Below are 22865 nucleotides of genomic sequence, written 5' to 3'. Positions count from 1 at the left end.
GTGCATTTTTTTTAAGTCTTAAGGAATTTTACACAAATCTAGCCAGGATTTAGATATATGGAAATCTACTATGTCTAAGATCTTACTAATCCTAGAAACTGTAACTGCTCCATAAATTGTAATCTACAGACCCTCGGAACGACTCGCTTTCTGTTAGTATTTACTGATATGCTTGAGGATGAGGAAAATTTTCTATTAAGAGTAATTTTCAGTGAACAGACGACCTTCCACGTTGTCATAAGAGTGAACTGATGCAATCTCAGGGTTTGAAGTAACAATAATTTACTGTCGTTGTTGAGATAGAGTACTATCGAAATGCCAATATTCAGAATATTCTCACTGTCCAAATCGCAATATTTTCACCGCCATATTGAAATGTTAAAAAATAAATAAGAAAAAAAAAACATGCGGCACGTGAGTACATGCTGTTATATGGCGTATAAGATTTCAAACAAAATGTAACTTATTACTATATGAAACAATATAAATACCAAAATCTAAATTTGATTGTAAATATATGATGCAACCCAAAAGATCAATTACATGAATACGAAAAAACATATTTTTTAAAAAAAGTTTCACAATGTGAAAGGAAACAAAAAGTAATTCATTAGTGAATAAAGAAATGACAGAGAAAACAAAACAAATCCGACTATATGAAACGAAGGAACTTTATACCTTCAGAAAAATTGAAATCTTGTATTATAGTTGTAAGATAAAAACACACACTACCAACTGGGTATTTAATTGTTGTGTAATTTTTTTTAAAAATTTTTTATGTAATGCCATGTTATGACAAGATCTACGACATTTCTAGTTTTGTACAATTTCATGATATGCCGAGCTCCTTCGTGGCTAAGAAGTTAGCGTACGCGCCTTTGTTGTGGAAGACCTGGCTTTGATTCCCGACGGGAGCTCATGTGATTCCGATTCCACGTTAATTAGTAGGTCCACATCTCATATAGCCTCGCTGCTGAAAGGGGCCTTAAACTCAAAATCAACTGAATTTCGTGATCTATGAACATTAACATAATCCAATCTAATTTAGCGAAACTGTTCTTTGAAACACTATACTAGAAAATCTTGTAAGTCTAAAGTATACAACTGTATAAGTAAAGCTGCTATTTACTCTACAATTTTTAATAATTTAGAATGAACTTTAACTTACAAGAACTAGTACTTACTTGAAATGCTCAGTAAATGCTCATTGTAGTGAATTTTTCAAGATTCCATTTATTGTTTGCTAAGATGTTAAAGATATTGCCTCACTTTTTTAAGCAGTGTAAATAATTTTCAATAACGATTTTATCAAAAGTGAATTTGTAAAAGTATTCTTATTTGCTGTGCGATATATTATTTTATATTTTTTCTATAGTAAAATATAAACAATGGAAGTCAATAAATAAAAATATTGTTAGCAATGCAACAATACAATATTTCTTAACACTGGATTTATATTTGTAAATACATAGAAACTTAACTTTCTGCTAAAGAAACTACATTGCGTTGTCTGGAGCCTTTCATCAACATTATTGCTGTGCTTAAGGGTTTATAACAAAAATAAATATGTCTAACTTAGATCGTTTGCATCATGACATACTGCGTGGATTGCAAGAAATAGAATCGAGCTACACCGAATGGAAAACTACATCGAACAAAGATAAGACTGTATCAAAGGCTTTGCCTCAGGAAATGCTTGAAGGATTTAAACATGCAAATGCACGTGTGTTTAACAAATTTAAAGAATTTCAGCAAGTACTAGATCTCTCAGATTTCGAAAAGTCAACAGATGACGAAAAGCTTAAAACCATAAATGAAGTTAGAGATCGTTGGCAAGACATTGGCAAGGATGTAGAAGAGGTAGACAAGAGATACAATGAGATGCTAAAATTCGGAGAAAGTGATCAGAAGAAATCAAAAGATGAAAAAGAACAGAAAAAACTACGTCAACGGCAGAGAATTATTAAAGGGTCAGCTACACCGCTAGAAACAGTTGAAGAAGAGCTTAATTCAGGCGAGGAGAGCAACGAATTTGGTGAGATACTAGAACTGGAAAAGAAGAATCAAAAGATGTCAGAAAGCGAAAAAGAAGAAAATGAAACATATCAGAAGTCGAAAAGTCTAAAAGAAATACCTAAACAGGAGAAACTCGAGAAGCTTAATCCAGAAGAAAATTTTGAAGAGGGAGTTAGCAAGAAATTCGACGAGGTGCTAAAATTGAAAGATGGAGATCAAAATATGTCAGAAGACGAAAAAGAACAAGAACTATGTCGGAAATGGAGGAAGGTCTGGAAGTTAGCTAAACAGCAGATAAAAGCCGAGAAGAAACCTAATCCAGATCAAACTAATGAAGATATTAAAAAGAGATTGGCTGAGGTGAAAGCGAGGTTTAACAGGGCACAGAAAACCCGTGGAAGTACAAGTGATTTAGAATCTTGAAATTGCAGATATTTCCAAGCATCGAGGCTGTATACAAAAATCCACATTTGCGAATTTACTCATTTTAATTTTTCTTCGCTTATTAGGACAAATTTTAAAACATTGCCTATCCACATAATTCTCTAAAATACCTAGTAAAAGGAAAGAAGATATTTAAGAAGGCCATTGGAGTATAACTGCTTTGCATAACATCTTTAAATGAGAATCGTAAATACATAAATTTACTGTTCCTGTGGAGTCTGCTTTGTTGTCATCTATGAACATTCAAAATACATTTTCTGCGTAATATTGATATGAAAAATTAACAAATGCAATTTCATGAGAGCAAATTAAATAATATGTGTGTTGCTTGAATAAAAACGTATTTCTATTTAGACAGTCTCTTCTTAATTGTTCAGAAATACTTTAAAACTCAGTTTTTATATAAATATTTATAAGGTGTTAACAAGAGAATGCATATTTACATTAGAGCATCATAACATTAGTTTTCATTAGTTCAGTGAGCAGTCAGTGTATTAAATAATTCAAGTTTAATCATTCGAAATTCGGTATGATTTTGTTTGAAAAAAAATTCTAAATATATTCTTTGTTCCTTTTGTGTTCTAGCTTACAGAAAGCATAATAATGTAGGAATAAATTCTTAGAAATTTAAAAAAAATTAGGAGTTTCCTTGTTCTTATCTGATATTGTTGTGTAAAGACAACCAAGAAAGTTCTGTCGCTTTAGTGAAGGTTTGTGTTCAATTGGCCCTCACACCGTGGGTTGGATGCGAATATTGATAAGGCGAAGGTCAGTTATTGGTGTGGGTATATCCAACATACTACCTAGTTGTGGCAGTTCAGTTACACTGTGAACTTGCGTAAGGACATAGTGAATATGAGACCTCCACAGAGCGTCATAAGGGTGTGTATGCTGTTCGAGTTCAAACTGGGGTCAAACGTCGCTGCAGCGGGTGGAAGATATGCCAGGCCTTTGATGAGGGTGTCGTGACTACGCGGACAGTGCAGCGGTGGTTTAACAAGTTTAAGAACGGTGACGAAACACTCGAAGACGAACCACGTGCTGGAAGACCAACACATGTACAAAATGAAGATCTTCAGACAGCAATTGAGGCGAACAGTGGTCAGACATGTGAAGAACTGGGACTACAATTCAGTGAGAGTGGAGAAACGATTCGGCAGCACCTTCATCAACTTGGGAAGCACTACAAGTTGGGTCGATGACTCCTGGCCAGAAGGCAACACGAGCAGACACCTGTGTTTCTTTGCTATCTTGTTTGAGGAAGGAGCCATTTCTGGACAGAATGTTGACATGTGATGAGAAGTGGGTCCTGTACGAAGCTCCTCGGCGCAGTCACCATTGGTTAGCATCCCATGAACGGGTTCCAAAACAGCCGAAACCGGCACTGCACCAGAAGAAGGTCCTCCTGTGTGCTTGGTGGACTTCTCGCGGCATCATGCATCTGGAACTCCTACTAGCTTGTCAGAGCATCAATGCAACTATGTACTGTCAACAGTTGAGCCGTGTTCAAGAAAACCTCAAAACTCTGGAGCCAGCATTTCTTAATCGCAAAGGAGTCCTCCTGTTACAGGACAACGCTAAGCCCCACGTGGCTAGGATGACCCGAAACACCATTCTACGCCTTGGGTGGGAAACACTATTGCATTCGTCATACTCCCCGGACATTGCACCGCCCGATTATCGGCTGTTCCAATCCTTGGACAATCACCTTAGAGGACGCAAGTTCAAATCCCTAGTAGAGGTGCAAAATGCACTCCAAGTTTTTGTTACATTCACGGCCCACCAAGTTCTACCACGATGGAACCCATCATGAACTGCCAGAACGTTCGCAGAAGGTCGTCGATGCTGATGAGGACTATTTTTGATCTTCTATATATGTCTTGGGTGACATGTAGATGTTCGAAGGTGATGGGTGAAAAAGCGGCAGAAATTTCTTGGTTACCTTTATATATAACCCTTAACTATCATGTGTAAAGAGGTGCAATATTGTTCCTTACGCGCCAAATATGAAAGAAGTTGATGATGGAAGTTAACCAGTTAAAAACACACATTCTAATAACATCATTCAGTTACATGAACGCGGCCGATACGAGCTCCGAAATGACTTCAGATTAAATGCTGAACATTGGACCAAACGTATCGAAAAATTACGGGTTTTCATTAAATAAAAAGAAAGGCAGAAGTTTTTTTTCCCGCCCTAGGTTTTCCATATAAGCATATTGACAACTCTCTTTGATAAGTCCTGATTAGACCCTAATTGTCGCATTGTAGTGTCATGTCTCGTTCGAAAGGTGACTTTAGAAACATAGGACACATATTTATTGCACAATTTAGGAAGTAATTTTATTAATAAATTCACAATAATTTACTAGTGAATATTCTTTTCCAAAGGAGATTGAAGAGGATATACTCATTGTATTAGGTGATACGATATCAATGGAGGTCTGGCGCAATCAAAATCATTTCCCCGTTCTTATGCTAGGACATTATGGAATAGAATACGTTACAAAAATTATATACTTTATAAAATGTATAAAATGCGTACTATTTCGAAAATACAATTACATAAGGAAGTGCAATTATCTCTAAAAATAAAAGCAATGGAATGATAATGTGGGAGAAAACGGAAGTATCCCGAGAAAACCCACGGACACGATGTTGTCCACCACAAACTTATTTCGTCAAGGGTCAAACCAGGGACATCACGCACCAGAGGTAAGCGCTCTACCACTGAGCCACCGTGCCCCCATCTCTAGAAATGTACATTATACAAATATAACTCGCACTTCATTGCTTCAACTTTACTCTAAATAGATAACATTAGTATTTTTTTAATTTTCATTTGTTTTCATTCATTTTAGAATCAGAAAGTAAGAGTATAGATTTTTGTAAAGTATGTTATTTCATTATATATGGTTCGAAGATGCGAAAAGGATGTAGTCTTCTGTGGATTTTGATTGTCTAACATGTCTAGCTTTTCCTGTCAATCTTTATATTTTATGTGACATGCAATTTTGTGACTCACTTAAGAAAATATATGGCTTTTAGGTGGAATGGTACTGGAATGGAAAACCACTGAAAGCTGGCTCTCGTTTCCGTACATTCTGTGATTTCGGCTTTGTTGTGTTGGAGATTTCGCCAGTGTATCCTGAAGATTCTGGGGAATATTCTTGCAGAGCATATAATGACTATGGTGAAGCTGTAACCACAGCCACGATGAAAGTTCAAGGTAAGCTTTTACTGATAATCGTGACATAAACCTTCAATTTTATAGTGTGGTTAAATTAATCGAAATGAAGCTAAATTAATTTTCGTTACGAATTTTCTTATTCTTTAAGCCTAAGAGAAACAAAGAAAACATACAGGCAAAGTTTATATACAGGGTGTCTTAAAATTTCCCTGATATAGGGTAACTCTGTTATTATCAGAGTTACAACAAAATGTAAGAGGGAAAACCGTCTCCAAATATGATGTTTTCAATCTAAAGTGAATGATTTTTTTTTTTTTTTTTTTTTTTTTAATCGGACAAGCTGTTTGGCTTGTACACTCTTTATGCGCCCAATGTTAAATGAAAACAAAACGTTGCCATTTCCCTGGACCCACAACATAAGTAAATAAATTTCGTGTCTTTTATACTAGCATGTCGATGACCAGCCTCAATTTCAAACAGTAACTTCATTCACATACATTGTGGGTCCAGGTAAATGGCAACGTTTGGGAAGAAAATTCGAGCAGAACTGACCTACTTAGTAAAACGAAATAACTCGGGTTAATCCCGGAAGCGGTTAACGCTACTAAAGTGTGATTGGGTAACGTACTTAAAATCGTGCTTTTAAGATGTGTTCTTTGTAGGAAAGGAGAGATGGCAAATGGTGCTATTGCACGAAGTGTAAAATTGTAGAGGGCCGGTCCTGTATCCATGCCAGTAGTAGGAATAACTTTCACTATTTTTTTCCTGTGGTACTTGATGCAGAACTCTAGACAGCAAAGTAAATTTGTTTCTGGTTTAATTGGATAAAATGCAATAGAAAAAATACACAAGAAGCCTATGGATGTAATGTAAAATTTCAATTAGTTTATCACTTTCCAAAATTTGGAATATGACTTGTGATATTTAAATGCTTTATTAAATTACAGGATACCCATCTTAGTTATGGAAGTAAAATAAATTAATATCCTCTTTCGAGATGGTAGTTTTTAAGATAAATTGCATGTTTGACTTTTAGGTAAGAGAAGCATCATCTTGGAATCACAACTTCCTAAGGGAATGGAAGGCACAATTGAGAAGATTGCAGAGTTGGAAGGCCTTGGTCATGGACATGGACATATTCCATTGGAAGAGGACCTAGGAAAACCACCAGAGTTCATTACGACACCAGCAGATTTAACCCTCCAGGAGAATTCTCTTGCTCACTTTGAGTGTAGATTGACTCCAATTAATGACCCAAGCATGCGGGTTGAATGGTTCCATAATGGAAAACCACTGTCTGCTGGTTCACGTATAAAAACAATTAATGATTTTGGATTTGTGATATTGGAAGTGGCTGGGGTCTACCAAAGAGATTCAGGATTGTATACGTGCAAGGTATGTATCAATCTAAGAATTATGTATTTCAATGTCCTCATATAGTGATAAGGACAAAAATAATATAACTTGTTCTGAGTTAAGATTTTCACTTATGGCTGGTAAATATTTATAAAAGAAGCAAGTTTGTTGGGCATTTAATTAAAAGTGGAGCAAAATCTCATAAGTTGGTTTATTTGTAACTTTAAAAACTTTTCCATGATAATTCACTTTAACGATATAATACTGTAATATCCTAATTTAACGATTTATTAAGATTTATCTTTAAATTATAATATCGAAAACAATGAAAGGTACGGACAATCGCATTCAACTCTCTCGTTTCAATTTCATAAACTAAATTTATCACTGAAATATTTATTTATGAAAAATGTACAAATGCAATTATTTGCGTTTTCGGTATAACCCGAAGGAAACTGAGCCCCAGGAGTAAACTACCCCTTGTGGACTTTCTGATGAGAAATTACTTACACTCATCAGAGTTATTAAAGGGTTATTATTGAAATATTTGTTTATGAAATATAAACAAAATCACCAGAGTAGTTTTTGAGATAATCATCTGAAATCCATCGGTATGGATTTTTTCATCAGGAATGACTTGTTCCACATTGTAGGTTTATTATTGAAATATTTATTTATATATGAACAAAATAGTCCTGACAGTTTTTCAGAAAATCGTAAAAAAAATCGCCCCAAGAAAAAACTATCCCTTGTTGATCTTTTCAGGAAAAATGACACATGTCACATCATCGGGTTGCTAATGAAATATTCATTTATGAAATATAGAGAAAATCGCCAGTGATATATAGAATATTGTCCAAAAAAATCCAGCCTCAAGAGTGAACTATCACTTCCAGACTTTCTCATGAGAAATAATTTACTCCATAGTGTAGTATTTTTACTGAAGCATTTATTTGTGAAATACGAATAAAATCATGAAAGCAATTTTTGAGAAAATTGCCCAAAAAACCTAACTCCCAAGAATAAACTACCTATCCCTTGTGGATTTTCAAATAAGAAGCCATTAACGCCACAGTGTATTGTTCTATGAGATAAGAACAAAATCACTTGAGATATTTTTGTAAAACGTAGTCAGCTATTTCCTGTAAATGTTTTAACTTATCAGAAAAACTTTCATGAATGTACATATTTATTCGATTAGTAATAGTTATTAGTCAGCCACCATTATCTCTCTTCCTTTCTTTTTCACACAGGCTACCAACAAACATGGTGAAGCGACTGTATCTTGCAAACTCCAGGTGAAAGGAAGGCAAGGTATTGTTTTGGAGCCCCAACTGCCTCAGAATTTCCGTACTGGTACAGAAAGCATCCAGAAATTGGAGGAAAGCTTGTGGAAGCGAGATGAAATATTATCTGAAGAAGAGAAACCGGATCCACCCCGTTTTGTAACTGAATTAAAGGTATTTGAAATGATTAATTTTCAGGTTACAGAAAATAGTTAAATGCTTTGAAATAGAAATAATTGTAAAAACTAACAATGAATATTATCAACGAATTTAAAAGGTTTCGTTACAGAATTCTCTATGTCTGTGTATGTCTGTCTGTTATTTGCGAATTTTTCAATTTTGAACCCTTCATTCGATAGAGTATCAAAAGCTATCTGAGAAAATGATGGAATTTTTCGCATCACTCTTACCGTTCCCGAGATATTGGCCAAAAAATGTTCCACTTCGGGAGATTTCAGGATCCATATCTCGGGAACCGTAAGTCACAGAGAGATTAGATTGGTGTAGATTAATACCTAACAGAATGGTGAGCATTTTGATACCAAATAGTACCGGTGGCCACCGTTCCCCAGATATTGGGCAAAAAAAGTTCGGATTTTTAAACGAAATATATGGAAAAAATTAGTACTCAAGGAAATTATAAATGGATAAATATATTACAGGAATTGGTTAATGAGTATAATAATAAAGTACATAGAACAATTGGTATACAGCCTGTAGAAGTTAATAAGAAAAATTAATTCTTTTTAAGTTCGTTCTGGCAGTGCTTTTGGAACATTATCAACTGGTTTTATCTGAATTACGTACAGAAAGTGAATGATTAAAATTGTTTACCTTTAGATTTTATATAAGACACAAGGAAATTATAAAATAATATACTTAAATGAGTATTGATTATAAATTCACTCACAAATTTGAATCTTCATTCTCAAGTAAAGTAATATCCTCCAACATTTTTCTAAAAGTAGATATATTTCCCTCAAATATGTAATAAACTCCGTTTATTCCTCACAGATTACAGAGGAAAGAAAACTAATTCTCAAAGGATAAAATCATACTGATTAAAAAAAAATCCTAATAGGTAAATAAGCACTATAAACAGTACATTGAACTAATGAATATTTAGGTGATTAACTCCTTCAATCAACAGTTCTAGTGCTTAGATACTCTTATTGCCAATACTCTGTTCATTTTTGCATAATTGTTTACATTATGCTTTCTTGCTTTCTGTTTTACTATCTAAATACCAGAGCAGTCTATATTTATTTTACTTTATTTTATTTTTACCGTAAAAGTAGTAATAATAATTACATTTCTCGACATAAATATTCGTAACATCTTTCATGAACTCCGGAGAGAAGCGTGTTCATAAATTGTTAGCTAGAAAAGAGATCGAACCTTTCTTTGGGGTTATTGATGGGAGCTCATAACAAATACGCTGTCCGTACTTTTTTGTATTTATATATTGTCTTACTTGAAACAATCTAATCAAATAATAATAATGCACAAAAAAATTAATAAGTTTAAATGCTTAGGTATAATCCAGATAAGAATGAAATCAAGAGCGAAATGGAAAGTAGATTAATAAGTGGAAGTGCGTGTTACTATTTCGTCAGAAATCTTTTATCATGACCATTAACATCGAGAAAATTAAAACTAAAAATGTACGAAAGCATAATTTCCTCCGTTGTATTATATGAATGTAAAAGTTGACTGTTGATGCACAGGGATGAACAGAGACTAAAGGTTATCGAGAACAAAATTTCGCTAAACATTTTTGGCACCTAAACAGATGAACAAGTGAGTGAACTTAAAAATCTATATAACTCTGAATTTTGCAGTAGCTATAGAAAACCGAATATCATGTGACATTAAAGTCAAGACGTATAAGATTGCGAAACACATGGCTCGAATAGAAATATTCTTCATACTAGATTACATTTTTTTTTTTTAAACGTATTGCCACAAAAAGACGCATCCACTTGTCTTTGTCAATAGCTAAGATGAAGTTTCATGAAATTCTTGTGACAAAAATCTCACTATGTGTAAAACTATAATTGCCGATCCACAGTTTTTGTACAATATAATCACTAACGTATTGATCTTGTCGTAGAATATCATACAAAAAATCAACAACATGTACGAGAAAATTCCTTTAATGCCAGATTAATTAACAGGAAAGAAATCTATTTTGTACTTATTAACGGTTAATATCGTAATTTAAATATCTAATGTAGAATGCTTTCTAAATAAACAGATACTTAGAATTTTCAATTTATCTGGTAGGATATATTGGATCTAACAGAAGGAGCTTCAGCCCACTTTGATTGCCGTGTGGAGCCTGTTGGAGATTCTACTATGCGCATAGATTGGTTCGTCAATGGCCGCCCTCTTGCAACTGGATCTCGTGTTCATACAATCGACGACTTCGGTTTTGTGGTCTTAGATTTGGATTGGACATATCCTAGAGATTCTGGGGAATATGTATGTAGAGCCACCAACAAGTGGGGCTTTGCAACAACCAAGGCCAAACTAGTTTGCAAAGGTACCTATAGCTTGTATCATGATGCACTACAGAAAATTAAAATAAAGGATCTTGAAGACAAAATGAAACTATCGTCAAGTTTCACAAAATATCATTACATATTATTTGCTATTTATGAACTTTCAAATTAAAAAAAAAAAAAAAAAAAGTCAATATGTCATTTGGAAAACAACACTCATTTTCTTAATTTGATTTCAAGTTCATAAAAAAAAAAAAAAAAAGTTTTAAGATACTTATGCTTACGCTACAAATGATGCGTTCAGAGCACAAGGAATCAAGTCATATGAACAAAATTGTGATAAAAATAGACAAAGTTCGTATGGAAACTCTGCTTCCCTCCCAGCACAGCAGTATCGCCAGCTTTATGAGTTATTTACAATATCTGGACGTAAGTCTTTTAAGCTCTGAAAGGTAGATAGAGTGTCTTAAATATGAAATATGTACAAAATGACCATAATTTGACTTGATTTTCTTATCTACTGAACGCCTCAAATATTTTGGAGACTTGAGCTAGTTTTATACTGGAGTTTTTTTTAGAAAGAAAACTGGATATGTTTTTAACTGATTTTTTTAAAAAATGTTTCACTTCTGTCCTCATGGATTTCCAACTGTATTTGCAGTATAAACATTGTTATATTGATATTTGAAATGTCTAAAATTAGCTTCTTTTGTGTCGAACATGATAGTGACAGTAACGTTACCAAGGAAACTAGAAGAGCAATATGCAATTTAGACTTGTATTGAAAGCAACAGGACTGAGGGCGACCGATGTAAAATTTAGCTCTACTGTTTGCTTATTCATTTGTGGCTTGACAGTACCAATCTTACTTTTGTATTTTGACACGATATTTAACTAATGTTAAAGTTCAACAGTACAACGTAATTTATGTATGAATATAGTCCAAGAATGATGGTGATAGAAGTGAAACATAGGGACATTTGCACCATTGCAAAAGTAGAAAACATATATTTTGCTCTTTGCTTGAAAGATATACAGGATGTTTCAAAACAACACCAATAATTTGGGAGGTGATTCCTAACATCAAGATAAGACAAAAAAGTATAGACCAACCTAGATGCACAAATGCTTCCTTTCAGAGTTATAGACTGCCGAAAACATGTAAAAGTGAACTTTAAAGGTCCATAACTCGAAAACTATGGGACCTACCGTAATCGGGTAAAGACTTCACTTAGGAATTAGTATGCACCCTATCCAAAAATCCATGTTTCAGAATCATGCGGTACTTCCGCAACAATTTTATAGAGGTGGTTGGTAAGTACTTCAAATTATATGCCCGTAGCCAAACTCCCTCTATAAAAATTGTTGCGTGAGTATCTTAGGACTCTGATACATGTAGTTTTGGATAGGGCACATATTAGTTCCTAAGTGAAGTCTTGACCCGATTATGATATGTCCCAAAGTTTTGAGCTATGGATCTTTAAAGTTCATTTTTTCATTTTTTCGGCAGCCTGTAACTCCGAAAGGAAATATTTTTGCACCCAGGTTGATCTATACTTTTTATCTTATCTTGGCATCAGGAATCACCTCCCAAACGTTGTTGGTCTTGTTTTGAAACACCAAGCAATAAACTCATGCATCCACATGTTTGTGCAGCAGACTCATCACTAATGAATTGCACTCTAAGTATATGATTAACATAAGTAGTTAATGGTAATCAAAGTGAGTCAGAATCTATCTAGGTAACAGTAGAAGTTGACGGTCAATTAGGACAGGTCGAAGTGCGTCACGGACGATGTTGATGTCCACATTCTCTTGACTTCAGCACGTAGTGGAGGTGATATAATCATCACCAGCCTCAGGTTTCCTCAGCTACCCACTTTATAGAGACTTTGTGAACCACTGAGCTGCTTTGAAACAACAAGGGTAGAATGGCAAATTAGCAACACCTCCCACACACACTGAACTACGCTACAACTGAATAATAAGTGTAAATAGTAGGAATGTGTCTATAATATTAAAAATATATGCAGTTATTGATATGTTAAGTTTGTAACACTATTTTTAGTCCGAGTTGAGATTAGGGACAAGTGATTAAATAGCATATGAACAAAATTTTATTGGAGAATTCCTGATGCTTAGAGATAGAGAGAGAGAAAAAAGAATTATGAATTTTAAACATTCATGTAATCTATTTGAGAGATATTCGAACATTCTCAGTTTTCATCATAATGTTCAAGTTCCAGAGTGCAGTGTCTGTATTGCGTCGTATTCCTACATTGTATGCTTGAGTTTCTGTTGAGTTTCTAAATTATTGTGTTTAGTTTTTTTCTCTTTTTCTTTTATTTTAATTTCAACGAGAGTCTTTGGTAACTCAGTAGTTTATGTTAGTCAGAAGTGAGATTTTTTCAAGAACGATCTCGTATCCTTGTTAGGGTGTGTATCTCTGTGTGTATATATACTCTATAAGTATGGATGTATAAGGATATTGATGTCCAAGTTCGAGGACTTCGGATAGACAATAAATTCCCCATTACTGACTTCTAGACATTTCTCTATTATGTCTCAATACATACTTTATTACATGAATGTATCATGTTTATTTGAAGATCAGCTACCTGATAGATAAAGAAAAAGAAGTTACAAATTTAAAGAATAGTAATACGTAATTTCTCCTCACAGACCGTTTTACTGCATATCTGGAACAACAAGGCATCACTGCTTTTCTAGAATTGGAACAAGGTTTGATTGTTTTGAAGTTTATTGGGAGAATAGGTGGAGGAATATAAGGAAATAATTAGGTTTTTGGATTCTTTATTATTAATCACTAATTAGAAATGATTTATTTACGATGTTGAGTAACAATCATAACATCCCAGTTTATTGGTTGCATTGAGGGAAGGCAGGATCTTCTTTGCTTCTTATTAAACAGTATCTCCTTTGATTTATTTGTTCCTTTGATTTATGATAATGGGTCACTTTAACAAATATGGTGGTTTTGGTTAAAGTTCAGTCTATATAAAGGTGATATTTTGAGGCTCTTCTAAGGAAATAGTGTACAGAAATGTGTGTTTAAAGTTTTCCTTTCTTATTTTGCATTGTGCACAGTTTTCTTAATGGTCTATTTATGAAGTACATTTAGACAAAAAAAAAATCTTCGTTAACTCATAAGGACATTACTAGAATTTAGAAACGTTGCTGATATATTTGGCCCATAAATGTGGGTATCAGTAAAAGTAATTAGGTCAAAGAAAGGACGAAATACATTCACAAAAAACACGTTAAGACAGTTTTGCATACGCACATCTTGTAATCTAACCTAATAATTCTTCATCTAAGAGACCAACTAAAAGGTCCACAGAGCCCGACATGCAGGAGACCCAAAGATTTTAGAGGTTCTTAAAATTCAGAAATCTATAAACTTCATCTTTGATTTTAATTATATTTTGTATTACGTTTTAAAATTGTCATTACGTCATGTGAAATGTATATTTTGTGTTACAATCAATTGCCTTTCGATGATAGCACTAGAACTGGTATTATTTTTTGTACAATATAATGCGTGTAAAAAAATTAAATTAATATGTTCCATTTGATAATTAATATTTCTTTTATCAATTTTATTGTTATATACAACAATAGTCAATCTATACATAAACATTTTTTAATACTGTCAGAGAACAATTTTCCTCTGGCTATTGCATATTTCAGTTATTCCTACTAGACTAGTTTTAAATTAATGATTCAATGAGCTTCAGCAAGCTAAAATGTTTACTGTTTTAAACAAAAAAGAAAAAAAAATGAGATACCGGTTTATGAAAGTTCGAAAAATATCAACTTTTATTCAAAGGTGGAATGAATCTTTATGCAAGGTGTAGCAGTACAATTAATGCGATTAATTAAGATAGCACTACGACTTGCAATTCATCGCAGGACTCTGATTTTTTTTTCCTGAACATGGTATTTAAGTATCAAGCATACGGAAGCTATTACATATTTTAGATATTAACATATGAATAGAAGGCACTAAGTTTCAATATTGGTACATTAATTTTTTTTTTTTTTTTCGGAGGAACAGGCGAGGATTCTTAGTTGTGTTATTGTTGTTATTGAAGATTTATGTTTTTACTACAGGTTTATGAGTGAAAAACATATCACGTTTTATTTTATTTTATTTTTACTGAAATATCGAAAACTGTTATCAGAAATAAGAAAGAGACAAAAATAGGAATAAGTACACAGAAAGTGGAAAAGAGTATACTTAATGTCAATTTTGTGACAGATGAATGAAACTCAATAGGTCCTGTCCAGTTAGTTTTGTTAAGGAATAGAAAGGGATAGAATATGTACAAATAAGTTGTGAAACTCAAGGAAGCAAATGAACATATCGCAGCTTAGTTATTTAATTCACTTGCTTAAAGTGAAGGATCTTCTTCAGTATTTCTTATATATACAAATATTTTACCAAAGTTAAGGAAGCCAATGATGTGATTTGTTTTACTTTCAGCTAAACGAGACATTGTTCTAGATTCTCAACTTCCAGAGGGTATAAGTCCTGAGAAATTGAAGGAATTGGAGCGTGGCCCAGTATCTGAAGCACAGCGTGAAGAAGCTCCACTTTCACCTCCAAAGTTCATAACCCAGGTGAGTAATTGTAAAAGAAATTTAACATTAAAATATGTACAAATGCTTATCAAAATAACGGAAACACCTGAAGATAATGCAACTTACCTGATGAGTACGACGTGGGACGAATATTACCCTGTAGAACAACTCTGATTCGTAATAGAATGAAAGCATATGAATAACGAACTAAATAGTTTCCGGAGGATGATTATGTCATTCCTTATGCAGTGCAGTACTGAGTTCCGTCATAGAAGATGGAGAGGGATATCTATCTTGTGGCCTGAGCTCCAGAAATAATCACAGGTACTCAGTAATATGGATGTCTGGAGAAGGGGCTAGGAGAGCTGTTATAGTGATCACAGTAATGTCGGGTTTACAGGCACCAGTAGGTTCGGATTTGCAGGATTTTATAAAACAAAACATATATATCCAGACAAAAGGATCGATCATGCATGAAAATAACTGTTTTCACTGTACTTTAATTTATTATGAACACAATGAAACAATTATTGAGTTGATTTGATTTTGAGTTTAACGTCTCTTTCAGCAGCGAGGCTGTATGAGACGGGACCTACTGGTTAACATGAAACCCGATATATATTCGTGATAAATAATACTGAACATTAAGGACGGGCAATATAATGTTTTCATGTACTGTATAATTACATCCCGTTTTATCTAAATAACCATACTTTCGTAATAAACGATTCACATTTCTAAACACACATGAACATTTATAGTCAATAAAAAAAGTACTAAGCTAAATCTTTATATTCATTAAAATGGATGTATGTGAGTATGTTCAACCATAACTCTGGAACGCCTGCAGCAATTTAAATCGAACTTGGTACACTTATTATTTGCAGTCTGGGAAAGAGTATTGTTGGGCTAGGACTGTCCTAGCACACCTAGTTAGGAGAGGGGGGAGATATAAAAATGATAAAAAATGGCCGATATTATTGTTAAATCCATAGTTTTCGGGGTCCATAAGCGAAAGTCTTCAGTATGTCCCTGATGGAGTTTTAGTATATTTGTGATACCAATGTCTCCTTCTGGTGTTACTCGCTGTATTGCAACTTTTAGATGTCTAGTTTTGAATACTGTCATGAAGATCAGAATCATTTGTGTTAAGTTCTTTAAGTTAGTTTCTGTTCATTTTACTAAGCCAAGTGAATATGGAATAAAATCTTGATGACTTTAACTTTGTTAGCATTAGTAAGCTAAGTTCTAAGCATCACCGTAATTCTTAACTGCAAATCTTTTTGTTAGTTACGTTTCAGTGTGTGTTGTTGAATGCCTCGAGATTATATTGTTCCTAGGTGTTAATAGTGTTCTCCTTTAAACTCTTCTATTTTGCAGTTGTATTAATTAGAAATTCTTATGTATTTATAATTTTCTCCCTTTTGCGGATTTATTGATTTGCATTTGCCTGCTTCTAACTCATACAGATGTCACGGCTAAAAGCTATTACTATTTCGAGTAGTCTGTGAAATTGACTGGGAGTGTTTGTGTTTAACTTTAGATCATCCATATGTAGTAGGGTAGTTGATTGAAGATGATTTATTGTGTGCTTTTATGTTAAATCATAGGTGTTGTTTGCCAAAGATCTGCTTAGAGAATTGAGAGTTATGCAGAACCAGAGAGCACTGAGAGATTCGCCTTGGGATATGCTTCCGTTTACTTTTGTTTTTCGGGATGCTATTTCTTTCTGCTCATTGTAGAGATGTAGATATGGAACCATTATTTCAAAGCTGTTTTTCTAAAATTCAGTTATCATAAAATGTATTTTGTATATCTTTAGTATTTCCATTAGATATGAATGTGGAATGTGAAGCAAAGGCTTTTTGGTAGTCTATACATGCTACAACGAGATTTTTCTAGGATTTAACTTGCTTCATAAAAATGTTTTTTGTTTTCCTGTCTATAGCATTATTTTTGTTCCTGTCATAATTGTATTATTCTAAAGATGAGAGTACACTTTTCCAGTTATATCTAAGTCATGCATTTGTACATCGTAGGAAGACATGTGATCGTCCTGTAATTTGCAGAGTCCTTGGTGTTTAATTTTTTGTAGAACTATCCTTCCTCTTGTTTGTAAGCTGGAAATGTCTTCTTGGTTCTGAAGAATGTTGTTATAACGTGAGGAATGTGGTGGAAGAATATGAAGCAAGGGTTGTTGTGTTCTGTTCTAAACTGAATCGGTGAGCAGAAAAGGAGAATATTCCAAAAATAAAGATCATTCCGTGATAGCAATTTCTGTATACTACATATTCAATCTCATTACGACTGTGGTATTTTGGGAAATGAAAGGTCTTAACATACGCTACAAATGTCCCGTACAAATATTTTTGTACCGTACAACCAACGGTATTTCCGATAAGCGCTTTTGTTTTTCGTTTTCGAAAGTAAAGTGTTACGGAATGTTCTCCTTTTTCCATGCACCGATTGAATCGTTTATACCAGAAATTCCAAATGCGGTCAGGGTTCGCGGACTTCCAGTTTGCAGACTTTCTAATTGGTTATTGACATCTGTTTCATTTATGTAAAATGGTTCCATATTTTCATTAAATGGAGATCTGAGTAGTTCTTCTTTCAGGGTATTACTTTCGTTGTACCCAAATTTGAGACCAATAATTCGTGATTTCATTAATTACTGGCACTCCTGTTTGATTATTTTGTTCTTCGTAAGTTTCCGGTAGAGCTGTTTTGGCTTTGTTGAGATTATTTATTTATTATTATTATTATTATTATTATTATTATTATTATTATTATTATTATTATTATTATTATTATTATTATTATTATTATTATTATTATTATTATTATTATTAAATTATCAACTAATTGCTTATTCTACTAACGAAGTATATTATCAAAGGTATTACCTCTGGTTAACTTATCATATTTTCCATAGATTGAATCTGTTGGAGTAGGAGAAGGTGATCCAGTGCACTTCGAATGCAGAGTGGAACCAAAAACAGATCCAAAATTACGCATTGAATGGTATCGAAATGGCAAACCTCTTCCATCTGGTCACCGCTTCCGCACCACATATGACTTTGGATACGTCTCCTTGGATATATTATACACGTATGCTGAGGATTCAGGAGAATACGTATGCAGAGCCGTTAATGAATTGGGTGAAGACACTACAAGAGCAACCATCTCGTGCAAGAGTAAGATTTCATTCATTTTTTACTCTTTTGGTATTTACTGTGCTTATTGCGAAGGTTTCTTGAGCTTGAAGATCTAAGCCATGAATACCCTCGTTGACTATTCTTCTTAGAGAAGGAATATAAAAAGGAAACCATAACTATAGTCCTATCGTTAATTTTTTCTGTGGGTAAAGAGAAAACTTGTTAGGCTGTTCCCTCTAAAGAATACACAATTTTATTAGTTTCTAATGTTGAACTCATCTAAATAATTGGATAATTTTTTTTTTTTTTTTTTTAAAGAAATCTTATTCATTGTTCTGCATTTGCGCGAATATAGGCCGCACTTTTTTCCTACATTTTGGCTTGAAAAATCATGATGCGGTCTATAATCAAGATCCCCCCCCCCGCTCCTTAGATCATAAATCATGAGTTTCAAAATGACATGTACACGTATTATTTTGCAGCCTTCAATTTGAATTATTTCAGTTGTAACGGTATATCCTTATTTCCTGTTTTAAACTACAAAATCAATCCAATTTTTTTCCACGTCTGGATATTTGCACTTTTGCCCTCGAAATGAACACCGACTTTTTAAACTATTTAAGAGTTACTGTTCACTTGCACACCACCGATGTAGGTTTTTCTTTCTTTTTTTTTCAATCAACATCAAATCGTAGAGCTTTCCGCTTTCCCTGTTCCTTTGCATAGCTGTGTAACTAGTACGCTTCTTTCTCATCATCACTCAGAAACTAAACGATAAACTTTTCTCGAATAAATGAACTTTGAACTTCCTTACACTGTCGCTTAAATTAGTCACGTCACCAGACCTAATACCAGTCCTAATAATAAAACCTGTCCTGTTGGTGATGAGTCACCCTTCGTTTTGCGAGAGTTGAAGAAGGGAAAGAAGAGAGACGCAACTGAAAGTACTGTCTATTGAACTTTCTTGGTAATTTAGTAGTGCGGCCTATTTTGAGATTTACTTTTTTCTATAATCTCGTGTCAAAAGTTTAGGTGCGGTCTGTGTTCGCACGCGACCTATATTCACGCAAATACGGTATCATGTTTCTTTCTTCAGGCCTTTGATGTGAGTGGTCCCGGGCTCGATTCCCGGAGGGGACACTCGGTCAAAAAAGTGTAACAGATTTTCGTGGCTTTTCCTCATTCACACCAAGCAAATGTCAGGATGGTACTTAACACACAAGTCTCAGTTCACTTCGTTCCTTCCAGGTTCTTTTCTTCCTTCCCTTTCTTCGGATAATGTGCTCGCTGAGGGACGTAATCCCTCATACGTAACGGTCCGTAGATATCGGTAATGCCCAGAAATATGTATAAATAAAATAAATATATATCCTTTTTGTTTTATTGTACTGTTTTAATGCTTATAAAAATATTCTCAGTAGTGGAAGTAATACAAGCTTAATACTACAAATTTTTATAATTTTTTAGTGAACTGAGGTATTTTACTAAATTAATCAAAGATGAATTGAACATATTTTACTAGTATCTGAATATGCTGCTTTTCACATTTGTTTCTGTGATGTATGTTTTAAAATACTGATTTTGTGCCTAGGTATAATCAGAACACTTTCTTTTAGTTTGTCTTTAATGCGTTCAAATAAAATTTATTGCCAAATATCATTGTAATGGTATTTAACAGTTGAAAATCTACGTTCAAACGAAATCTTATATAGGTATTTAAAACCGTATTTGTAATTTTTGTTGGTCTTTGCAGAATTGCCAACTATTGTCCTCCAAAACCAAGTACCAAAGGGTATGAAAAAGTCTGAGGCTTTAATGCAAATGGAAGCCACAATTAAGAAGTACACTTCTGAAATTCATTTGACTGCGGATGATCTGTATGATCCTGACAAGAAACAACCTCCAAGGTAAGCAAGCCAGCGCTCTGATTTATTTGATATTCTTTCCATTTGAGTTACATTTTTAATTATCAACTGTAATTGTGTAAAAATTAAGTAAAATATTACTAGTTACCTGGGGCGGCTCTGCAACGTAGTCACAAACTCATTTCCTTTCCAATTAATTTTAAGAAAAATATTATTCTTAATTCCTGCATACTAGTGAGGAACGACCCAACACAAGCTTTTGGTATTTCAATATTGAACCTGCAATCATGATTGATGTCCATGAGTGATGTGGTAACATAGCGTTAAAACACAATGCTTGATATTATCCTTTGTTCATGTGTTTTGACTTGGTTCTTTCTAACGCCCGCTGCTGTCACAGAACAGCCCTTTAAACGCCTGGTCTTAAGAACAATGTCATTACTTTTATTTTCTTTTGAGTGCGAAGTCTCATTTTCCATGTCCTTGCGGCGAGCGGGAAGAAGGAAATAGATCGATACCAACATGTTAGCTGTGTGTTGATTGTACGCTGAATGGAAGGAAAAGTGGTACTTTCTCTGCTTTTTGGGAAGAAAGACTGACTCATTGTTTCAATGGCGAGAGAGTTCCGCAGTAGGTTTGCTTTTCGACGCTCATATAACAAATTATTGCGAAGGAGAAAATAAAATACTTCCTTAATCAACTTTGCAATTTCGAAATTGAATAACACCTGATGGTTCCTCTAATGAATGAATAGTCTTGAACTACATTTTAAGTTGATTTACCTCTGAAATGTTACTGTGAAAGCATGCATGTAAAGCCACACACATTTATAATTCAAATAAATTATTATAAAATACCAGTAGAGAATAGCAAATTGTCGAAAAGTGAGTTTCAAATTTTACAAAGAGATAGGCCACATAACACGAATTTCTCTTGTTTTTATTAGCTTAAACGTCAGAATCATTGTGGCTTTGAGTCAATTGTCAATTGATTTAGGGTAGGTACAGCTCAAATTTTTAAAAATCCTTTCTTAGGAAGCTTAGAATAGAATTCTGCCAAGTTCATCTCACTCAATCAGGGGATTCCAAGTGGTCGGTCAGTCAAATTAGGCAGTGGTATTTCGTATTTATACAGTATATAGGCACTTCAGCATAGTCACCAATATGCAATTTTAATTATTGTGACCAAATTTCATATTTTGAATTCAGATTCAGCACTCTAGCAAAGGTACCAATGTAAGTTCTATCACCAAGTAAATCGAAATGAAAACGTGGTTTGTGTATTACATATGAATGTACATACTATAGGCGCAAAACTTCTAAATATGATTTTCTCAAAACATCGAGTTTACAAATTGTTGACTTACAAATGTAATTACATCAGCTAGCCAAAATCAGTCTATATTTCTCTGGCATTCAAAAGGTTTTAATAAGAATAATGTGAAAAACTTCTAGGAGGATCTATGGTAGTTATTTTCTGATGTTGACGTGGTATAGTTGTAAGTTATAGTTCGTAACTGTTATTAATTTTACAGTTAATTGTAAAAGATGTTCTTCCTTAAGATTTGTTTTCTCTCCTATAGATTTGTGACACAGATTGTAGACCAAACGCAGCTTGTTGAAATGCAATCTACAAAATTCGAATGTCAGTTGGCACCTGTAGGCGATCCCAACATGAAAGTAGAGTGGTTCTTCAATGGCAAACCTCTACCGTACAGTAAGTATGATATAATTAAAATAAAAGTAGTGATTCATTAGCTTTAACTGGTATTTGTATGTATGTCTGTCTATCAAAAAATTTATCCGATTTGAATGAAACTTGGTATGTTTCTTTCTCCAAGTTTCAGAGAGAAGCATGCTGCTGGGGTTTAAATCCACCCCATGCTGGACATTCATATATATATAGTTCATATGAACCTATACGGAAGTGTGCGTACTTTCAGTGCTAGGGCCGTCCAAAATTGCGGAAAAGCTACATTCCAATACGCGCTACTTCAAATTCGAGAAACCGTGGTGTGGCGATCCGTATCAGGGTAAAGGAAGTCGTACATACGCCATCAAAAGATTCATAATTTAGGAACGAGTGCACAAGGGATTCTCTAGAGGTCATGACTTGCTCCAAATAGAATTCTTAGATATGCTCTGACTTCATGGTGGCTTTAAAGTAGGTAAAATGTAAGTCTTAACAGCAGTAGACACGGAATTCTTCGGCGGAAGTCAGAAGTGTTAGTGACCGACAGCTGTACGGTTCCTCATGTTCGGAATAACACGTGCTGTAATGTATTTTGTCACAGTATGTTTCAATTTTTTATTTTTATTTTTTTCACATATAAACGCGAAACAAAACATTACAGCACTCATTATTCCAAACACGAGAGACCGCGATGCTAGTGGTCTCTAACACTTCCGACTTCTTGCCGACACAATCCGTGTTCATAGCTG

The 22865-nt window shown here is 34.0% G+C and overlaps 1 protein-coding gene across 6 annotated transcripts in view; it reads left to right on the top strand.

Annotated features, from left to right (window-relative positions):
* Positions 1-22865, top strand: part of sls (sallimus) — a 346510-nt gene that overhangs the window by 278709 nt on the left and 44936 nt on the right. For all 6 annotated transcript variants that reach the window (XM_081744934.1, XM_081744932.1, XM_081744931.1 and 3 more), the window contains 8 exons: positions 5509-5689; positions 6687-7045; positions 8260-8466; positions 10579-10837; positions 15304-15440; positions 18337-18598; positions 20313-20466; positions 22007-22140. In XM_081744934.1, the coding sequence (XP_081601060.1) occupies positions 5509-5689; positions 6687-7045; positions 8260-8466; positions 10579-10837; positions 15304-15440; positions 18337-18598; positions 20313-20466; positions 22007-22140 (1693 nt within the window). The remainder of the gene's footprint in view (positions 1-5508; positions 5690-6686; positions 7046-8259; positions 8467-10578; positions 10838-15303; positions 15441-18336; positions 18599-20312; positions 20467-22006; positions 22141-22865) is intronic.

The sequence above is a fragment of the Thermobia domestica genome, chromosome 17 (genome assembly GCF_964235325.1).
Source record: "Thermobia domestica chromosome 17, izTheDome1.hap1.1, whole genome shotgun sequence".
Lineage (NCBI taxonomy): Eukaryota > Metazoa > Arthropoda > Insecta > Zygentoma > Lepismatidae > Thermobia > Thermobia domestica.
The sequence above is the reverse complement of the archived record's forward strand: the minus strand, read 5'-3'. Positions and strand labels throughout refer to the sequence as shown.